Below are 18,594 nucleotides of genomic sequence, written 5' to 3'. Positions count from 1 at the left end.
GAGGACCTCTCTGCTATCTCCCTTCGCTCTGAGCTGAAGATTGAATTATTCATTCAGCAGTTTACTCAGCAAACATTGATTTGGCATCTGCCCTGGGTCTGTGTGCTGTGAGGAATGTATAAGGGACCCACATCGCATGCTCTTCCGTAAGCAGCTTTAACAGGGAACCAGAGCTCATCATTTGAAATCTTTGCTAGGCCCCTGTGCTCATAAAAATACTAGAGTCTCTGTGGGAGCTTCTCCATCACCCCCAGCCAGTTGGTTTCATGAGGGGCTTCCTGGACTCCCTCTCTGAAGCTCCTGTTGGGCAGTGAGCGAGCGCACGGGCTTGGGAATCATAGGGGCATGTGCTCAAGTGCCGGCTCTGCCCCTCACCTTGGACTAGTTCTTTATCCTCGCCAAGCCTCTGTGTCTTAATCTGTGCGATGCAAATAGTGCCACCCGTCTCACAGGGCACTTTCACAGATTCAGTGCAGGATTATGTGTATAACAGCCCAGTGCCCAGCTCAGAATACGTGTTCAATAGATTTTATCACCATTTTTATGCTCAAAAACCAGGGCTTCAGCATGGATATCACTCCTTGAATGTTCCAGCTTTCTTATGGATGCAGGTCAAGTCTACCGTCCTGCCTGCACCCCAGCCACACCCAGACTGAGTCACATTGTCCCTTGGCTCCGTTACACCTGCCACCCTGCATCACACTGGCCTCTCCCTCCCCAAGACTGTGAGCTCCTTGAGGGAAATGCTGTGAATTTACCTGTATGTCCTTAAAGGCCTAGAGTAGTTCCAGGCGCATAGTAAGCTCTGTCTTGAGTGGATGGATGGATGGATGGATGGATGGATGGAATTAGTTTGCCTGCTACTATTGTGAAGCATTTAGAATTCTGGAAAATGTTGAACTTGGCTATCATATAAAATGCCTTTGCTGTTGTTTGGTGTGCAGCTGTCTCACCCTGAAGGTTACGGGGGCCTCATTTTTACCAGCCCCAGAGCAGTGGAAGCAGTGGAGCTGTGTTTGGAGAAAGACAATAAAACCGAAGGTAAGGGTGGGTCTGCTGTGAATGCCAGTGGACTTTGCTTTGTCCTGTTGGTGATACTAGATTCCAGAAATAGCTGGACTTCAGGTTTGAGAAAGTGCAATGACTTTTAGTCAAAAACTATTTAGGTACCAAGTTACTTCGTGTTTTTGGAACCTTTGGAGGGAGCAGAAGATGAAATTCCTTCTTCTAAACTGTTTCTTAGTGTCCCACACAGAATGACATGTTACATGGTAGCCTTCTGACCGGGGTGAGCGCTTCGTGGCACTGTGTCACCAGGAAGTAGGAGACGGTGCTACCTCCTAAATGCCCAGACGGGTGCCGCTGTGGGGGGTCTCCACGTGCACCCACCAGGTGGTCACAGTATATGGGCGCCAGTGTCTTTCCTCACAGGGCCGATGGGAAGGTCCAACAGCACATGAGAACAGTGTGTGCCGAGCCAGCACTCGATGATGTGACCCCGCTCAGGCCTCCTTCTCGCTTCCTTCCCTCTCTGTCAGAGCCCGGCTCTCAGACTGAACACCACCTTAGTCTGTCCCATCAGACAGCTTTGAGCTAACATGTGTGGAGTGCCTGCTGTATACCAGGCTCTATGTTAGCTTGACATTCACAATCGCATTCAATCCTGGACCGGCCAGAGGCTCACCTACCATGGTCCTCATTTTACAGATAAGAATGCTGAGGCTTGGGGAGGGTCAGCACCTGTCCAAGGCCCTGGAGCCAGTCTGTCAGGCCGGACCAGCTCCAGTTATACTAACAGGGGGAGGCAGCGGGACGGGTGGTTATCAAAGGGCTTTGCAGCCAGTTAGGCCTGGCCTCAGATGGCCATTCTGACCTTGGCGGCTTCCTTGACCTCGCTGAGCCTCAGTTTCCTTGTTTGTAAAGTGGGCACAATAATACTTGCATCCCAGGATCGTCACTTCTGCCACTAGTTGGAGCTTCTCTAGGGCCTACCGTGTGCCACACCAGGCCCTGGCTGCTTTATCCGTGAGGTAGGTATGGTTAGTATCCCCGCCTGACAGATGAGGAGCCTGTGGAGCAGAGGGCATGAAACTCTCCAGGACCACACGGTCTGTAAGTCACAGTTTTATGATTCTAGCTGCAGAGTCTGAGTCCCAAAGTGAAGCATTCAGGACATCTCCTGGTGCGTAGTGACACTGAGTAAGTGACAGTGCAGAGTGGTCATTATCTTTACAGTCAATTAGGCTTTCATTACAGCCAAAACAATCACCAACTCGGAGATTTCATATACGCAGTTACCTCCTACTGAGGAGAAAGTCTAACGCTTTTCTTAGGGATGAGGACTTGTGCTGTCCAATCCTCAAGGCAACTCAGAACCGGAAGTACTGTTATTTCCAAAATGGAGAAAGAAGACTCGAGATGGAGAAGCGTGTGTATTCTCTCCCAGTGGTGCTTCAGGAATCTTGGCCTTACAGTTGTGCTTTCCCTTTTGTATGTGTTTTGAGGATGAAGATGATGAAAAAGAAAAAATCCCCAGCACGGACACCATAACTTTTTATAATGCTTTATAGTTTAAAAAGCATTTTCCCATACATTTTCTTTTTTTCTTTTTTTTGATTGAAATATAGTTGGTGTACAATATTATATAAGTTACAGGTGTACAATATAGTCCATACATTTTCTTATTTTGATTGTTACAACAACTCTATGAATACAGGCAGGAGAGGTGTAGTTAATCCCCGTTATCTCGACAGGGAAACAGAGGAGGTGGGTCAGCTGACTTGCCAGGAACGAGCCCAAGTTAAGGGGCAGAGCCAGCTCTGAAGCCGGGCATTCTGATTTCACCCAGGGCTTGCTCCAACTCATATCTGCTATGATGCTTGGAGAATGGTTTGTTCACGTGCTGTAGATAATGTTTAAATAAATATTACTTACGTTTGTGGGGTAGGAGAGGAAAGAAGGTGAAACTCAGCCTTTTATCGCTTTTTAAAAGGGAATTTCTCACAGGAGTGTAAAGGGTAGAGTAACACTATTGAATTTAAGGGAAAATTACACTCACAGTCAGATCTTAGGAAGGAAGAGCTAGTGTTTCCTTATCGTCTAAAAGGATGTTGAATGCCAGGCGGCCTTGTGGTACATTTACACTGTGCACTTTCTCTTGGTTTCTCTTTAATCCGTATTTAAAGATGCTTATTTTTTGTCATCAGATGCTAGTGTTCTCTATTAAATTGTGTTTGTTTATGAACCTGATATTTATTCTCTTCTTTGACCTAATAGATAAATGAGCCTTCCCATCTGAGATGACAGTTTCTTGACTGCTTTCAGATTTATATCCCGAATAAAACCAGTCATATTGCTTTATTAGACATTTAAGTTGCCTCTTTTTCGCGACCAGTAATTTTTTCTTTAAAAGTCTAGATTATGGGGGGACATCCCTGGCTGTCCAGTGGTTAGGACTCAGCACTTTCACTGCCATGGCCCCGGGTTCAGTCCCTTGCTAAGATCCCGCAAGCTGCGTGGCACGGCCAAAAAAAAAAAGAAAAAAGTCTAGATTTTTAAATTTTAATATTACCATGCAAATTAATTCTTCAAGTTATGTTTACTAGCATGCACTAAAAATCCTTCTAGTGCCAACTGTGGAAATGATTTAATACTTAATGCCTTCAATAAGGAAGGCATGTTGAAATATTTGCCAAAGTGATTTTAAAAAATTTGCCTGCAGAATATGGACAGAATATAAAAATGGATTTTAGTTTGAGATGCTGTTCTTTGTATTTGGTTATTAATAATTTTCCTTGCTCACAAGTTTTTTAGGATGAACAAACAGCCTTGGGCAGCAGTCCAAATGGCCGCTTTGGTATTTGCAACTCACATCACATTTCATGTTTTACAGTCTGGAGAAAGTCTCTGCAAGAAAAATGGAATGCTAAGTCAGTGTATGTGGTGGGAAATGCTACTGCTTCTCTAGGTAAGCAGTCAAGGTACAAATAAAACACCAAAGAATGACTGTGATATTGTGATTATAATAAGAAATATATATTTGGTCTTTGTCCCTGTTCCTGGCACAGAGCTCCTAAAACCCTTGGAATTTCCTGAGTGATAAAAAAGATAAGGTGGGGCTTCCCTGGTGGCGCAGTGGTTGAGAGTCCGCTTGCCGATGCAGGGGACGCGGGTTCGTGCCCCGGTCTGGGAAGATCCCACATGCCGCGGAGCGGCTGGGCCCGTGAGCTATGGCTGCTGCGCCTGCGCGTCCAGAGCCTGTGCGCCGCAGCGGGAGAGGCCACAGGAGTCAGAGGCCCGCGTACCACAAAAAAAAAAAAAAAAAAGATAAGGTGTACTTTGTTATTCATAACAAACCTCTTTCAGCTCCACCTGAGTTGACTTTAATGGGGTGACTTTTGGAAAGCCCCTTAAGTTGGAGGCTAGTTGCCATGGGAACTGATCCCCCGATTAGAGTAGGAACTTTCAGCCTCGTGCCCTCCCTGCCTCCTACTTCCAGGGAGAAGACATCAGCCAGAGGTTGAATTAATCAATCAATCATGGCTGTGTATGAAGCCGCCATAAAAATCCAGAAGGACAGTAATGCGGAGGGTGCTGGGAGGCTGGAGCCAGGAGAGGGCACGGAAGCTCAGGCCCTCTCCGCATACCTGCCTGCTGCACCTCTTCCATCTGGCTGTTCATTTACACCCTTTGAAATATCCTTTGTAATAAATCTGCAGTAGTTAGTAAACCATCTTCCTGAGTTCTGTGAGCTGTTCTAGCAAATGATCCAACCCAAGGAGTGGGTTGTGAGAACCTCCGATTTAGAGCTGGTCAGTCAGAAGCACAAGCAGAGACCTGGGTCTGAAGTGGGAGCAGTTTGTGGGACTGAGCCTTCCATCCTCGGGATATGACGCTACCTCCCAGTAGAGAGTGTCAGACTTGAGTTCACTTGTAGGACACCTAGCTGAGAACTGGAGAATTGCTTGGTGTGGAAAACCCACACATTGGGTAACCAGAGTGCAGACGTGTGGTGATGAGAGCAGAGGAGGAAAAGAGGAGGTTTCCTTCCACACTGACTTAGCTTTGTTCATTGAACACTATAGTTCAGTTTAAAACATGATTTTTTTCCTTTTTAAATTTACAAATAGTAATTAATTAGTTAACTATATAATGCTGCTGATAAGGGTGCGGTGAAACAAATGTATTCAAATATTGCTAAATGGCATTGAAATTTGGTTCACATCTTTTGAGAAGTACTTGGTTGGCATGTATTCAAAAGCTTTGCCAAAATAGTTGTACCCTTTGGCCCACTAATCCCTTTGCTGGTAAAATCTGTCCAAGCTGTTTCGAAGAAAACTTACAGAGAAGTTATAAATACAAGGCAAAGAACAATTCTTCCTGAACCTTTTGAGACTAAGTTGCTGATAATGATGCCTTACCATCCAAAGCCACAGGTCTAGGGAGGGCAGGGCTGGGACCCAGCTCCCTCTCGTCTCCCTACACCAGCCTCCAAGGGGCGACTTTCTCCATGTCATTTGTAAGGCATGTGCCTTTGTATTTGCACATTTTAAAAACAACACAGGAACCGGACTTCAATAACCATGTAAAGAAATATATTTTGTTGTTGTTGTTTTCCAGTGAATAAAATTGGCCTGCATACAGAAGGAGAAAACTGTGGAAATGCAGAAAAGCTTGCAGAGTACATTTGTTCTAGTAAGTAGAACAAGGTCGCCCCAAATAAAGCCCATTTATTTTTGTTGGTCGGTCTCACAACCAGCGCCTCGGGAAAGGGCCACCTCCTCGGTGATGATGCTGATACTGTGGCTGATGGGTGTGTGCCGCTCCAAGACCATGGCTGCCTTGTATCTGCATCTGTCTGTGCTGGTCTGAGATCCAGCCTACTGCCCTCCACCACCTCCACCCAAGGACTTGAGACAACTTGAACGTGACACAGAATAAAAGGGCTGGTGACAAAACCAGAAGCAAGACCCTCTGCAGGGATTGTAAGGGGAGTGGAAGCAGCAGAAGCTGCCGGCACCGTCCCTCTGTCTGCCGGCTCCCCGCCTTCCTGGTAGGAGTCTCTTCCCTGTCCGAATTCCCCCCCCACAAAGCCCGCTCCCCCTAAAGAGCCCACTCAGCCCCCCATAAGCTCATCACTGGGCAGCATATGGGCTGAGACTTAAAATGGCAAGGGTTCTGGGGATACTTGTATTTAAATAAGGATTAAGCTTTAACTATGAACGTTTCGGCTTCTGACGAAACATGGGCCAAGATTTTTGGAGCAGAACTCTCCGAGAGAGAGGACGGAGAGGCTCGATATGTACTTGCAGGGGAGCCCCACCTCCAAGTTGTGTGCCCCAGCCTCTCCCCTACACGTCTGATCCAACTGCACACACATGCTCTTGTGTCCTTGTCACTTGGATCCCTCCCTGAGAGATGTGTGACATCAGACCCCCATGTGAAAGATGACACAGAACCAGCTTGCCTTCTGTCACTGAGAGGGAATCAGAGCTTCGCTCCTCGGGGTCAGGGGGTGTGGAACTGTCTGCGAGGGCCAGATACGCCGTCTTTGCGGCCACATCCTCTGCCCGTCGTAGCACGAGAGCAGCCGTAGACCATGGGCTGGGTTCTGACCTGGGTTTGCGGTTTGCAGACCCTTTCTAGAGCTTGCTGAGCTAGAAGACAGGGCCAGGTTGGCTGCTGACGCCTGAGGTTTTGCTCTGAGGTGGTCCCAGGAGAGGGGTGTCTTCTCTGCCCCTGGGGTGGTGGTTTCAGGGTGGGCAGGGGGCAAGGACACCTTAACCAGGAATTTTTACGGCTTCTGGGGCCGTGGTGCGTGGTTTTGTGTCTGGGCGTGGTGTGTAAGGACATTTCTTCTCCAGGTAACGATCTCTAAGGTCTTAGGAGGCCTTCCTGTCACGAGCCAGTGCTGTTGATGAAGGTTCTCGAGCTCGTGTGTTTCTGTTGACCCCTAGGAGCTGGACCTGAAAAAGTCGCACATCCTCCACTTCCCCGTGGACCAGGCCCCCTGGAGCTCAGGCAGGGGATGGCAGAGGAACTTCCCAGGTTCCCAGTTGGCTCTCCTTTCTCCACTTTTCTTTTAAGAATAATTTTATTTCCTCTTTCCTGGGTCACTGTATGCGCTGTGTTAACATCGAGGACGAGACGTTCCTGGGTGGTCAGCGTGTTCCTGGCGCGCCCCCTGCCTCGCCTCATTGGGTCCTCACTACCGTCCACTGCAGGCTGCACAGTCCAGTATGGCAGCCAGGAGCCACATGTGCCTATTTAAATTTAAATTAATTTAAATTAATCGAAATAAAAATGTGGCTCCCCCGTCGCACCAGGCACAGGCCACAGCTCAGCCGTCACTGGCGGCTCAGGCACCGCAGGGGCAGCCTAGGGGCACCCAGCATCACCCAGCGCTCTTTTCGACGGTGCTGTTGTCCAGGCTACGGGGACCGAGTGACCATCCAAGGTCCCAGAGCTGGGAGGGGACAGGCGGGAGGGCAGACTCCACACGGCACGGCCCGTGTTCACCCCGTGGGTCCTAATGAGTCTTCAGTTCGCACTTGGAATAGCAACCACATGAGAGTCCGTCTGACGCTGGCAGGACGCTCTCCTCGGTTCTCCCCAGGCGTTAATGATTTTCTCCCCCAGTCAGCTCTGAAGCTTGATCTTTAAAAGCCAAGAATCTACTTCCAGTGCTTGGAGTAAACAGGCCAGTTCATAGTTATTGCTCATTTATTTTACTTAAACACTTATTTATTCTGTCACAGGCACTGTTATAAGCACCTAAAGCCATTAGCTCATTTAATCTGAAAGCTCGTCGTTCTGACAGACAGTTCTTCCCTCCTGGGATATCTCCGCCAAGGGAAAAGGAAGTATCAATACAAGTTAAGTGGTCCAAGGTAGAAGACAATTTCAACATTTTGAGAGAGAGCGAAAGAGGGGGAGGGTGTCAGAGGCAGACAGATCGTGCGGGTTATTTGAACTGTCCCCCTGGACTTGCGCTGAGCTGACCAAGGGCTCGTCCCTGCAGCCTCGCCCACTTGCTGGGCTCTCCTTCTGTCGCCCAGTCAGTCTCGTGGTCCTAATTACCTACGTTAGGTGCCCACCGCCTGCACAACTGGACCCTCCCTCACAGCAGGCCTGAGAGGGCGCGGTCATCGCAGTCCTGGAGGGTGTGAGAGTTCTACAGACACTCACATCTCCTCCAGCGAAATGACATTTACGTGCTCAGTCTAGTTCTTAATCACCAGTAGTGACTGTGTACAGAGCTCCCGCTCCAGCTGCATAACATCCTCTTAGGACTTTCAACACAGCTGCTGTCCTCAGCCCGACAGCCCAGCGGGCCAGGCCCCCTTCCCGTTAAAGGAACGCGGAGCAGAGCGTCTGAGCCCCGTGGTTCACCATCCCGCGTCGGGTTAGACCCCTGCCGGGCCCCTGTCGCTCCCTGTCGTCCTGGGGACACCTCATCTCTCACCCCTGTGTAATCAACCGGCTTTTACATTGGCCTATTTAGCTTTGGCCTGTTTGGGTTAAAAATCAGTAGGCAGTGAGGTCATCCCAAAAAGGAAATTTTTTAAAAATAATGAATCATTTATTTTCCATAAACGATCTTATGACAAAGAGGAAGGGTTGGGTGGTTGAGCTATGCCGTTTTCGGAGATGCTGTCAGTTCACATGGTGATGAGATGGGCCAGAGAGGTCCTCATCCACCAGAGTTTGTTTCCCGTAAATGTACCCAGTAATCTGCTCCATTGTTCAGTCATGGAAGAGTCCCGCGAGGAGTTCTGCTCAGGACATAATCCATTCGGGAGTGCTTTGGCTTCTTGGAGGAGGTTAGCACCCAGGAAGTACAGTCACGGGATGTCTCTCCTCTCCTGCGGCAGGTCTCAACCAGGACATTTTCAGGTTTTCCTCCCTTGTGCTGCTATGGTGGTGCTTTGCCATGAAGCCAGCTGAGCTGGTTGGTCCTGCTCGGCCTGCCTCTCCCCCAGGCACTGGGGGTGCAGTGGGAAAAAGATGCCTGCCCTGCACCAGGATGTGCGTCCAACTCCCCATCTCCCTAGTAGTGACCAGCAATCAGAGAACACAGATGAGCAGCTCAGTGCTCTGCTGGACCCGCAGAAGAAAGGCTGTGAAGGGCCGATTCTGGAATCTTCCGGAAGCCCCTTGCACACCCCTGGGGTTGAGGCTGCAGGAAAATAGGCCCCTGGTTTGGCTGCTGTCCTACAGCTGCCCCACAGCAGGTGCTGGGAAGGGTCTGTGGGAGCCGCTTTGGCCCCTAGGCTCCTGGACACCCCACCACCAAACACACACACGGACACGCAGACACTGGAGGGACACCTGGGCTCTGGTTCAGAATAGCACCTGGTCATGGGTTTGAAAGTGTGTCACAAGGGATGGCACCTATACTGCGTGAAAACATTTCCTCACACTGGAAAAGAGAAAGCGGTGAGCATCTATTATCTACAGTATATTTAAAAGTTTTCCAATTGCTTGTGTTCTTTTATGTCGGTACTGATACTTACAGAGCCGTTTAAATAAAGCACTCGCCGGTTTGTAATTATTGGACAACTTGAAATAAGGACGCCTACAGTCATTCCTGTTGTTTAGCTGGGCCTTCGTGGAGATGGTGCCGGAGGGGGAGAGCTTGCCTTGTTCCCCGCTCTGATTGCAGGCACCGAAAGGGGATGTGTTCAGAGAGATCTTCCAGATGTGAGGAAATGCGTCTTTGTGCCTGACCAGCACTCGCTCCAGCTCCTTACATCTGATGGACAGACGGAAGGGGAGAGCGGTCGCCTCCACTAAAGTGCTTTGTTCTCACAGTGCGGAGGATTCCCATCTGACCGCCCATCAGTTTTGCTGGGAGGTGGTGTCTCACACGCTGTCTCCACGGCTCTGCAGAGTGAGGCCTGCGGCTGAGTCTCCCAGGGCGGAGATGCGCGCGGGGACAAGAGGCTGGGGCCCTGCGCGGCCGGCCCTCGGCCCTCGGGCTCCTGGCCTGGCGGCCGAGAAGCGTCCTTACAGCTTGTCTTCGCTGCGGCGGCTGCTGTTTCCTGCCTCCTTGCAGCGGGAGCCCAGGCTCCAAACGCCTCCCGGCCCATCCGGGCTCCTCCAGAAGCAGAAACGGTTGCTCCAAGGCCACCACCAGGCCTGACCTCTAACCTGACTCTGGTCACTGCACTCTAAGTGGTGACTGCTGCCCGGAGCCGCCACGACGGGAGGGGCTTAGGGAGCAGGGGTGACAGCAGCCCCGGGCTCTTGCGGATGTTAGTAGTCTAGCGCTGTTGCCCACGTGTCCCCCCTGAGCTTCCTCCCGCTCACGGTCCTGGAACCAAAGACGCAGGGCAGGGCCCGGGGCTGTGTCTCCATCTACAGAGTCTGCCTGTTTATTCGCAGGGGAGTCGTCAGCACTGCCTCTTCTGTTTCCCTGTGGAACCCTCAAAAGAGAAATCCTGCCGAAAATGCTCAAGGACAAAGGTGACTCCCCCTCCTCTCTGGGGTCCACCGAGAGCCTTCGCGGTGGCGGAGTGTCAGCCCTGGGGACCTACAGGGAGAGCAGGCCTGGGATGGACCGGCCAGGCCAGAAGGTGCAGGGTGCAGTCCTCCCTCCTGCTTCAGATCCGCTCCCATCCACCCGCTCAGCTCAGCTGGCAGCATGCAGAGGGGCACGGAGCCTTCCCCGGGAGGACGGGTGGGCAGTGACATGGTGGCGACCCTGGGGCGGGCACTTGTGGAAACCAGTCCAAGCGTGGAGCTGATCTCATCACGCACTCAAAGCAGCGTCTGCCAGCCCAGCCAACCTAGGCTCGCTCCAAGTCCATCGCCCCGGGCTCCATCCCAAGGTGCCAGGGACCAAGGTGTCCAGGCCCTAGTAGGCTCGTGGCTTCAGCCTGCAGGCTGGTAAAACTCCCTCCAAGCTCTGCCTGCAGCCCTGGCCCTCAGTGTGGGATTCCACACGGACAGCATCCGTGGGGGAGCGTCCCGGGCCAATCCCGCGGGCAACCCACACAAACACGGGAACAAAAGACGTCTGTGGTATGAAGGAAGGCTGAGTTTTCGGGATCCTCATCCTTCCTCTGCCATCTCAGCCTCCTCTACCGCGTGAGCCACTCCGCAGTGTTAAGCAGGGTGCAGAGGGCCGGCCGAGTCTGCTGGCACTGAGCCCACACCTCTCAGCTCCCGGCGGCTTGTTCCGGGAGGGTCCTGCAGCACCGGGCGGTCTCCACTACCTGTGCCCCGCAGTGTGTTCCCAGGGCAGTGAAGTCTGTCTTCTGGCTTGTGTCCCGATTGTGTCCAGGGATTCCCGTGGAGAGCTTAACCGTCTACCAGACGATCCCACACCCAGGGATCCAGGGGAACCTCAACAGCTACTATTCCCAGCAGGTGTGTGGGGTTTCCAGGGAGCTGGGCGGGCAGGGCAGAGGGGCGCAGGCCTCCCGACGCTGGTTCTGCCATCCCCAGCTGTGCCACTTTGAGGAGGCCATCTGTTGGCTCCATCTCTGTATCTGGGAAGTCGGAATAGACCCATCTCTAAGGTTTTTACAAGGATTAAGGGAGATAATTTACACAAAGCCCTTTGCACAGCCTGGGGTCAACAGTGGCTTGATGTCATTCTTCATGGTGTGGGGCACTGGTGGAGCTGCAGGGCAGAGGCTGGAGAGGGGCTGGGCCCACGCTGGGAAGGCCTTCAGGGCCCACGGGGGAGTCTGGATTGAATTTGGGAGGCCGCGGGAACCTTTGGAGGCTTCAGTCAGAAGGGTGCACGGTTCTTGTTTGGGCTGATTGAGGTTTTCCACATCTGTATCCAGTAAGACGCCTCCCCTTCCTCTCCCAGGACAGGCTTCTGAATGCCTGGCTGGTACTCGGAGACCCTGTTAGCACAAACCAAAGCTTTCAGAAAGGCCAAGTGGGCCAGTCTGTCTGCTGTCTGCTCCATTTCCGGAAGGGATGGGGCATTGATGGGGAGCGGGGCTGCTGCCTTACTTGATCAGCGCGCTTTGGCCACACAAGCTAGAGGCATTGTCCACTCTCCTGGGCGCTGGGTCCACGGTGCCTGTGTCCTCTGATCTGGGGGCCTGCAGAGCGACCAAGGAACAGCACCCAGCCTCTCCCATCACACCCCTCTCTAAACAGTTCCCGACCTGAACTCCGCCTCCGTGGAGCCCAGAACGCCAGCATCAGTGGGGACCCTCCTGCTGTGAATGTACCTGGGCTGCCTGGGGCTGCTTCCTGGGGCTCTGGGGGCTGATGGTGCCGGGTAGAGGAGCATCTCTTTGCTCTGCCCCAAGGCAAGGGATTGACCTTGTTCTCTCTGCCTGCAGGGCATTCCCGCCAGCATCACGTTTTTCAGTCCCTCTGGCCTGACACACAGTCTCAAGCATATTCAAGAGTTATCTGGTGACAACATTGACCAGATTAAGGTGAGGTATTCAGTGGGCTTTTGATCTTTTTCAGATGCTCTTTTTTTTTTTTTTTTTAACTTTTACTAACTAGCCTAGAGTTTCCATGTGAAGTCAAAGCACTCCTGACCTCACAGACACCCTGATAGAAGCTCTGTAGAAAAGGCAGGGCTGGACTACCCTGGTGGTCCACTGGTTAACACTCTGCACTTCCATTGCAGAGGGCTCGGGTTCCATCCCTGGTCCGGGAAGTTCCACATGCTGCACGGAATGGCCAAAAAAAAAAAAAAAGGCCGGGCTTTAGGAGTCCCAGGCCCCGCTTGCAGCTCAGCAGTGCCACTTCCTGGCTGGTGCTCTTGGACTAGTTGCTTAACCTCTCTGAGCCTGTCTCCTCATTTGTAGCATGAGGATAATTATCCCTTTGTGGCTTTTATAGACATGTGTATGGTCTTCCCTGATAGGTTATTCTCAGGATTAGATGGAAGAATTCAGGCAAAGTCCTTAGCTCAGGGCCTGGCACAGGTATTAGCATCCTTTCCCTTTTTCCCCATCTAACCGTCTTGAAATTGTTCTAAAAGTGATTCCCCTTTTCATGTCTTTTAATTCAAAGGATTTCCATTCGCACCTTTAGGGACTGTTTGTTAGGAGTCTACAAGTAGTCACAGCGCTGTGGTGCCTGTGATGGGGATGTTCTTAAAGGGCTCAAGGGGGACTGAGGAGGGGGCGTGGGTATGACTGGGAGTGCCCAGGACAGGCCGCTAGCATTGCGGGCACTCACACAGCCAGGAGTGAAGGCCCTTACCTTTCATGACAGGTGCAGCTCACAGCACCCCTGGGGGGGGTCAGGACTGTCTCAGTAGTATACACACTGCCGGCCCCTCCCTCCACCCCGGCTGGCACGCTCACTCCGGTCAGTGCCCAAGGACGGAGCACGGGCATCAGCACTGAGCTATCGGGGGCATTTCTCAGGGACACTGTCTGCAGCCCGGGTCCAGCCCTGCAGGCAGGCTGCATGGGCCCAACCAGGCCCGTGGTGGTGAGTCCGAGAGCGGAGCTCTCCAGACGCCCTCTCTCCTGTGACCAGACGATTTCAGAGGGAATAAAAGGCTCACGGGGAAAAGTCATTTTGTGACCAAGCTGCTTCTCCTGAAATTATGTCTGCTGTTTGCTGGTTCCCAATCTCAGGGAGTTTCTTTCCTCCTTCCTTCCTTCCTCCTTCCTTCCTTCCTTCTTTCTTCCTTCCCTCCCCTCCCCTCCCCTCCCTCCCCTCCCCTCCCCTCCCTCCCCTCCCCTCCCCTCCCTCCCCTCCCCTCCCCTCCCTCCCCTCCCCTCCCCTCCCTCCCCTCCCCTCCCTCCCCTCCCCTCCCCCCTCCCCCTCCCCTCCCCCCTTTCCCCTCCCCTCCCCTCCCCTCCCCCCCTCCCCTCCCCCCTTTCCCCTCCCCTCCCCTCCCCTCCCCTCCCTTCCCTTCCCTTCCCTTCCCTTCTTTCTTTCCTTTCTTTCTTTCTTTCCTTTTTTTTTTAAACATCTTTATTGGAGTATAATTGCTTTACATTGTTGTGTTAGTTTCTGCTGTATAACAAAGTGAATCAGCTATATATACATATGTCCCCATATCTTCTCCCTCTTGCATCTCCCTCCCTCCCACCCTCCCTATCCCACCCCTCTAGGTGGTCACAGAGCACCAAGCTGATCTCCCTGTGCCATGCGGCTGCTTCCCACTAGCTATCTGTTTTACATTTGGTAGTGTATATATGTCCATGCCACTCTCTCACTTTGTCCCAGCTTACCCTTCCCCCTCCCTGTGTCCTCAAGTCCATTCTCTACATCTGCATCTTTATTCCTGTCCTGCCCCCCTAGGTTCTTCAGAACCTTTTTTTTTTTTTTAGATTCCATATATATGTGGTAGCATATGGTATTTGTTTTTCTCTTTCTGACTTCACTCTGTATGACAGACTCTAGGTCCATCCACCTCACTACAAATAACTCAATTTCGTTTCTTTTTATGGCTGAGTAATATTCCATTGTATATATGTGCCACATCTTCTTTATCCATTCATCTGTTGATGGACACTTAGGTTGCTTCCATGTCCTGGCTATTGTAATTAGAGCTGCAGTGAACACTGTGGTACATGACTCTTTGAATTATGGTTTTTTCAGGGTATATGCCCAGTAGTGGGATTGCTGGGTCATATGGTAATTCTATTTTTAGTTTTTTAAGGAACCTCCCTACTGTTCTCCATAGTGGCTGTATCAGTTTACATTCCCACCAACAGTGCAAGAGGGTTCCCTTTTCTCCACACCCTCTCCAGCATTTATTGTTTGTAGATTTTTTGATGATGGCCATTCTGACTGGTATGAGGTGATACCTCATTGTAGTTTTGATCTGCATTTCTCTAATGATTAGTGACGTTGAGCATCCTTTCGTGTGTTTGTTGGCAATCTGTATCTCTCCTTTGGAGAAATGTCTATTTAGGTCTTCTGCCCATTTTTGGATTGGGTGGTTTGTATTTTTGATATTGAGCTGCATGAGCTGCTTATAAATTTTGGAGAGTAATCCTTTGTCAGTTGCTTAATTTGCAAATATTTTCTCCCATTCTGAGGGTTGTCTTTTCGTCTTGTTTATGGTTTCCTTTGCTGTGCAAAAGCTTTTAAGTTTCATTAGGTCCCATTTGTTTATTTTTGTTTTTATTTCCATTTCTCTAGGAGGTGGGTCAAAAAGGATCTTGCTGTGATTTATGTGATAACAGTGTTCTGCCTATGTTTTCCTCTAAGAGTTTTATAGTGTCTGGCCTTACATTTAGGTCTTTAATCCATTTTGAGTTTATATTTGTGTATGGTGTTAGGGAGTGTTCTAATTTCATTCTTTTACATGCAGCTGTCCAGTTTTCCCCCAAGCTACAGTAATCAAGACAGTATGGTACTGGCACAAAAACAGAACTATCGATCAATGGAACAGGATAGAAAGCCCAGAGATAAACGCACGCACATATGGTCACCTTATCTTTGATAAAGGAGGCAAGAATATACAAGGGAGAAAAGACCACCTTTCTTTCTTTTTTAATGTTTCTTTTTTAAAAACACAGCCTTTTTTTTTTTGGCCGTGCTGCAGGGCTTTGTGGGATTTTAGTTCCCCAACCAGGGGGCGAACCTGGGCCCTCAGCAGTGGGAGCGCAGAGTCCTAACCACTGGACCACCAGGGAATTCCCTAAAAAATAGCTTTATTGAGATATAATTCACATACGATAAAACTCACTTTTTATGAATTACATATGTACCCTTTTAAAGTGTACAATTCAGTGGTTTTTTGTAAATTCACAGAGGCGCGCCACCATCACCCTCTCGGTGCAGAACATTTCAGAGCCACGAAAGAAACCGCATATCCATTAGAGTCACTCCCCAGCCCCCTAGCAACCACTAATCCAATCTCTGTCTCTGCAGATCTGCCTATTCTGGACTTTTCATATAAATGGAATCATACCGTATATAGCCTTTTGAGACTGGCTTTTTTCAGTTGGCATAATGGTTTCAGGATTTACCCATACCGTCATGTGTCAGTACTTCCTTCCTCTGTATTGCCAGGTAACAGTCCATTCTATGAATATACCAGAAGGAGTTTCTTGTGGTTTTGGTTTGGATTCCCCTAATGGCCAGTGATGTTGAGCATCTTTTCATGTGCTGTTGGCCATTTTTATATCTTCTTTAGAGAAATGTCTACTCACATCCTTGCCACTTTTTAACTAGGTTGCCTTTTTGTTCAGTTGTAAGAGTTCTTTTTTTCTGGATACAAGTCCCTTATCAGATATGTGATTTGCAGAAACGTTCTCCCATTCTGTGAGTTGTCGTTTCACTTTTTTAACGGTGTTCTTTGAAGCACAAAAGTTTTCTTTATCTAGTTTTTATTTTATTATTTGTGCTTTTCATCATGTATCTAAGAAAACATTGCCTAATGCAAGGTCATTGAAGATTCACTCCTATGTTTTCTTCTAGTTTTATGGTTTTAGCTCTTACATTTAGGTCTTTGATCCATTTGGAGTTAATTTTTGTTTATGATGTGAGGTAGGGGTCCAGCTTCATTTTTTTTCCTCAGGGAGTTTCTTGAGGGGTGGCTGCTTCATGGGGGGGAGCGTGGGAGCTACAGGAGCCCGAGCTTCTGTGAGACAGCAGCCTCCTTCCCCTCATTCCCACACGCGCTGGGGAGGAGTGTCAGGCCACAGCGTCCTGAGGTTGTGCAAGGGCGGTATCTTGTTCACACTACCGCCAGCCTGCCTGGGGAGGGGGGCAGGGGGGTGCTGGGCAGGGGCTGCCATTGTCGGGGGGCTCACCTTCACAGACCACTCCCAGGCGGGTCCATGTCCACGGTGCTAGTCCAGAGGGGCGTGGGGATGAGCACGTTCTCTGCCAGAAGCTGTCAATCTTCTCAGTTCACCCCTGCGCTGGCAACTGAGAGGCAGGGTAATTGTGCCCCTTTCACAGATGAGGAAACCGAGGATCAAAAAGGCTAAGTGATTTGTAATGACAGCTAGCGAGGGCCAGAGTCACAACGAAAAATCCTGTTCAGCACAAAGTGAGGCTCTGGATGGGACCTTCAGACACGAGCTTGTCTGGAGAGGGGCGTCCTGCTGACGAGGCCCAGGCCGTTGGAGCTTCTAATCTGGGATAACGATGGTCCTACAGGTAGCAGCCGCTGACGGTCGCTGGGCGTTTGTCTGTGCCAGGCACGGGGCCATGCAGGTGGTTACACGCATTGCTCAGCTAATCCTCAGGGCAGCCTGAGGAGGAAACCTCTTAACCTTTCTGCTTCACGGAGGAGGGGACGGAGGCCCAGAGAGGGCAGGTCACTTGCTGAGGCCACCGTCCTGTGGAGCTGCGATGTGAACCCGACCCTCTGGCTCCGGGCCCTGGTCCTGACCGCTCTGCTTTCCTAGGGCCCAGCCACCACCCCATGCTGCACGCAGAGCCCCTTTCAGACTGTGTTCAGTGCTCCACCCGGCCCCGCCCGTGGCAGGCGCTGATTGATTCCAGGCCTCTCCTGCCCGCCCCCCCCCCCCGCCCCCCCAAGCCCGGGCCGCAGGGCTAGCGAGAGCTCGCTCAGGCCGATGGTGAGGCTGTCAAGAGACGGAGGCTTTTTGCAGGCGGTAGAGCTGGGTTCACATCAGGAGGTGTCATCTCATTTATAAGCTCTCACGTGAGGAGCGATGTCCTAACAGACAGGAGGCAACAGGCCCTGATCCCGTCGCCCCCTGCGGGTGCACTGAGGCCCCTCTGTCTTCTCCCTGCAGTTCGTGGCCATTGGGCCCACCACAGCCCACGCCCTGGCCGCGCAGGGCCTGCCCGTGAGCTGCACCGCAGAGAGCCCCACGCCGCAAGCCCTGGCTGCGGGCATCAGGACGGCGCTCCAGTCCCATGGATGCTGAGTCAGAGGCCCCAGCGCCCTCCCTGGGCGGAGCTGCCCCTGTGGGTCCCGGGCCAGGTGCTACCGCGTCCCGGTGGAGCCGGGCATCAGGCAGGGGCTCCTGGGAAACCGCCCCCTCACACTTCTGCCTCACGCCCGGGGGAGCCCCCGCCAACACCGAGGCTGGGCCGGGACCCGGGGCCGCGTCAGGCCCACGTGCGCCTGACGTCCCTTCGTGGAGTCCAGCTCGGACCCCCGCCCAGCGCACGCGGCTCCTGTGGCAGCAGAAGGAAATCAAATAAAGTGCACTGGCCACTCCTGCTGACTGTGCCTTGTTACTTGCTGTCTGTGGTTTCAGTGCAAAGCTGTGTTTGGCGCCCACGTTCTGAGAACTGACAAACCTGGTATGAATAATAAAGTTTGCTGTGTGTGAAGGAGTTTTATTCATCTTACAGAAGGACCTCGAAATTCCTGCTTTGTGGACAACTGTAATTCGAATACAGAGAGGCTTTCTTTCCTTCAGAGACAGAAAAACCGCATCAGGCCGCCGGGCTTCCCAGAGGCTGGCGAGGGGGCTCCCGTACTTCGAGGGGCTCCCGTGCAGATGCAGGGCCTGCAGGGAGGTTTCGGGAATCCGTCCCCGAACCTTATTCCCATTTTTATAAGCTTGGCCTGGCTTCTGAGCTGGGTTGAATGAAACCCGTGTCTGTCTGTCAGTCACGTGAGCTTGTGGTAGGAAAGATCCCTGTGCTCCCCGCACATGGCGGGTCCCGTTGGAAGGCGTTTTCTGTTGAGCGACTCCAGCCCCGTGC

At 51.4% G+C, this 18,594-nt stretch overlaps 1 protein-coding gene across 14 annotated transcripts in view; it reads left to right on the top strand.

Moving 5' to 3' along the window:
- UROS (uroporphyrinogen III synthase) overlaps positions 1 to 18,100 on the top strand; it is a 34,348-nt gene extending 16,248 nt beyond the window's left edge. For 5 of the 14 annotated variants that reach the window (XM_033420755.2, XM_033420753.2, XM_033420749.2 and 2 more), the window contains 7 exons: positions 945 to 1,041; positions 3,893 to 3,967; positions 5,620 to 5,694; positions 10,387 to 10,467; positions 11,288 to 11,373; positions 12,312 to 12,410; positions 17,670 to 18,100. In XM_033420755.2, coding sequence (XP_033276646.2) covers positions 945 to 1,041; positions 3,893 to 3,967; positions 5,620 to 5,694; positions 10,387 to 10,467; positions 11,288 to 11,373; positions 12,312 to 12,410; positions 17,670 to 17,804 — 648 coding nt within the window. In that variant the 3' untranslated portion in view covers positions 17,805 to 18,100. The other 9 variants (XR_007471178.1, XM_049696763.1, XM_049696764.1 and 6 more) reach the window with 9 other exon arrangements.
- Positions 18,101 to 18,594: the final 494 nt, after the last annotated feature.

Source organism: Orcinus orca, chromosome 14, assembly GCF_937001465.1.
Source record: "Orcinus orca chromosome 14, mOrcOrc1.1, whole genome shotgun sequence".
NCBI lineage: Eukaryota > Metazoa > Chordata > Mammalia > Artiodactyla > Delphinidae > Orcinus > Orcinus orca.
This window is presented reverse-complemented; position numbering and strand designations above follow the sequence as displayed.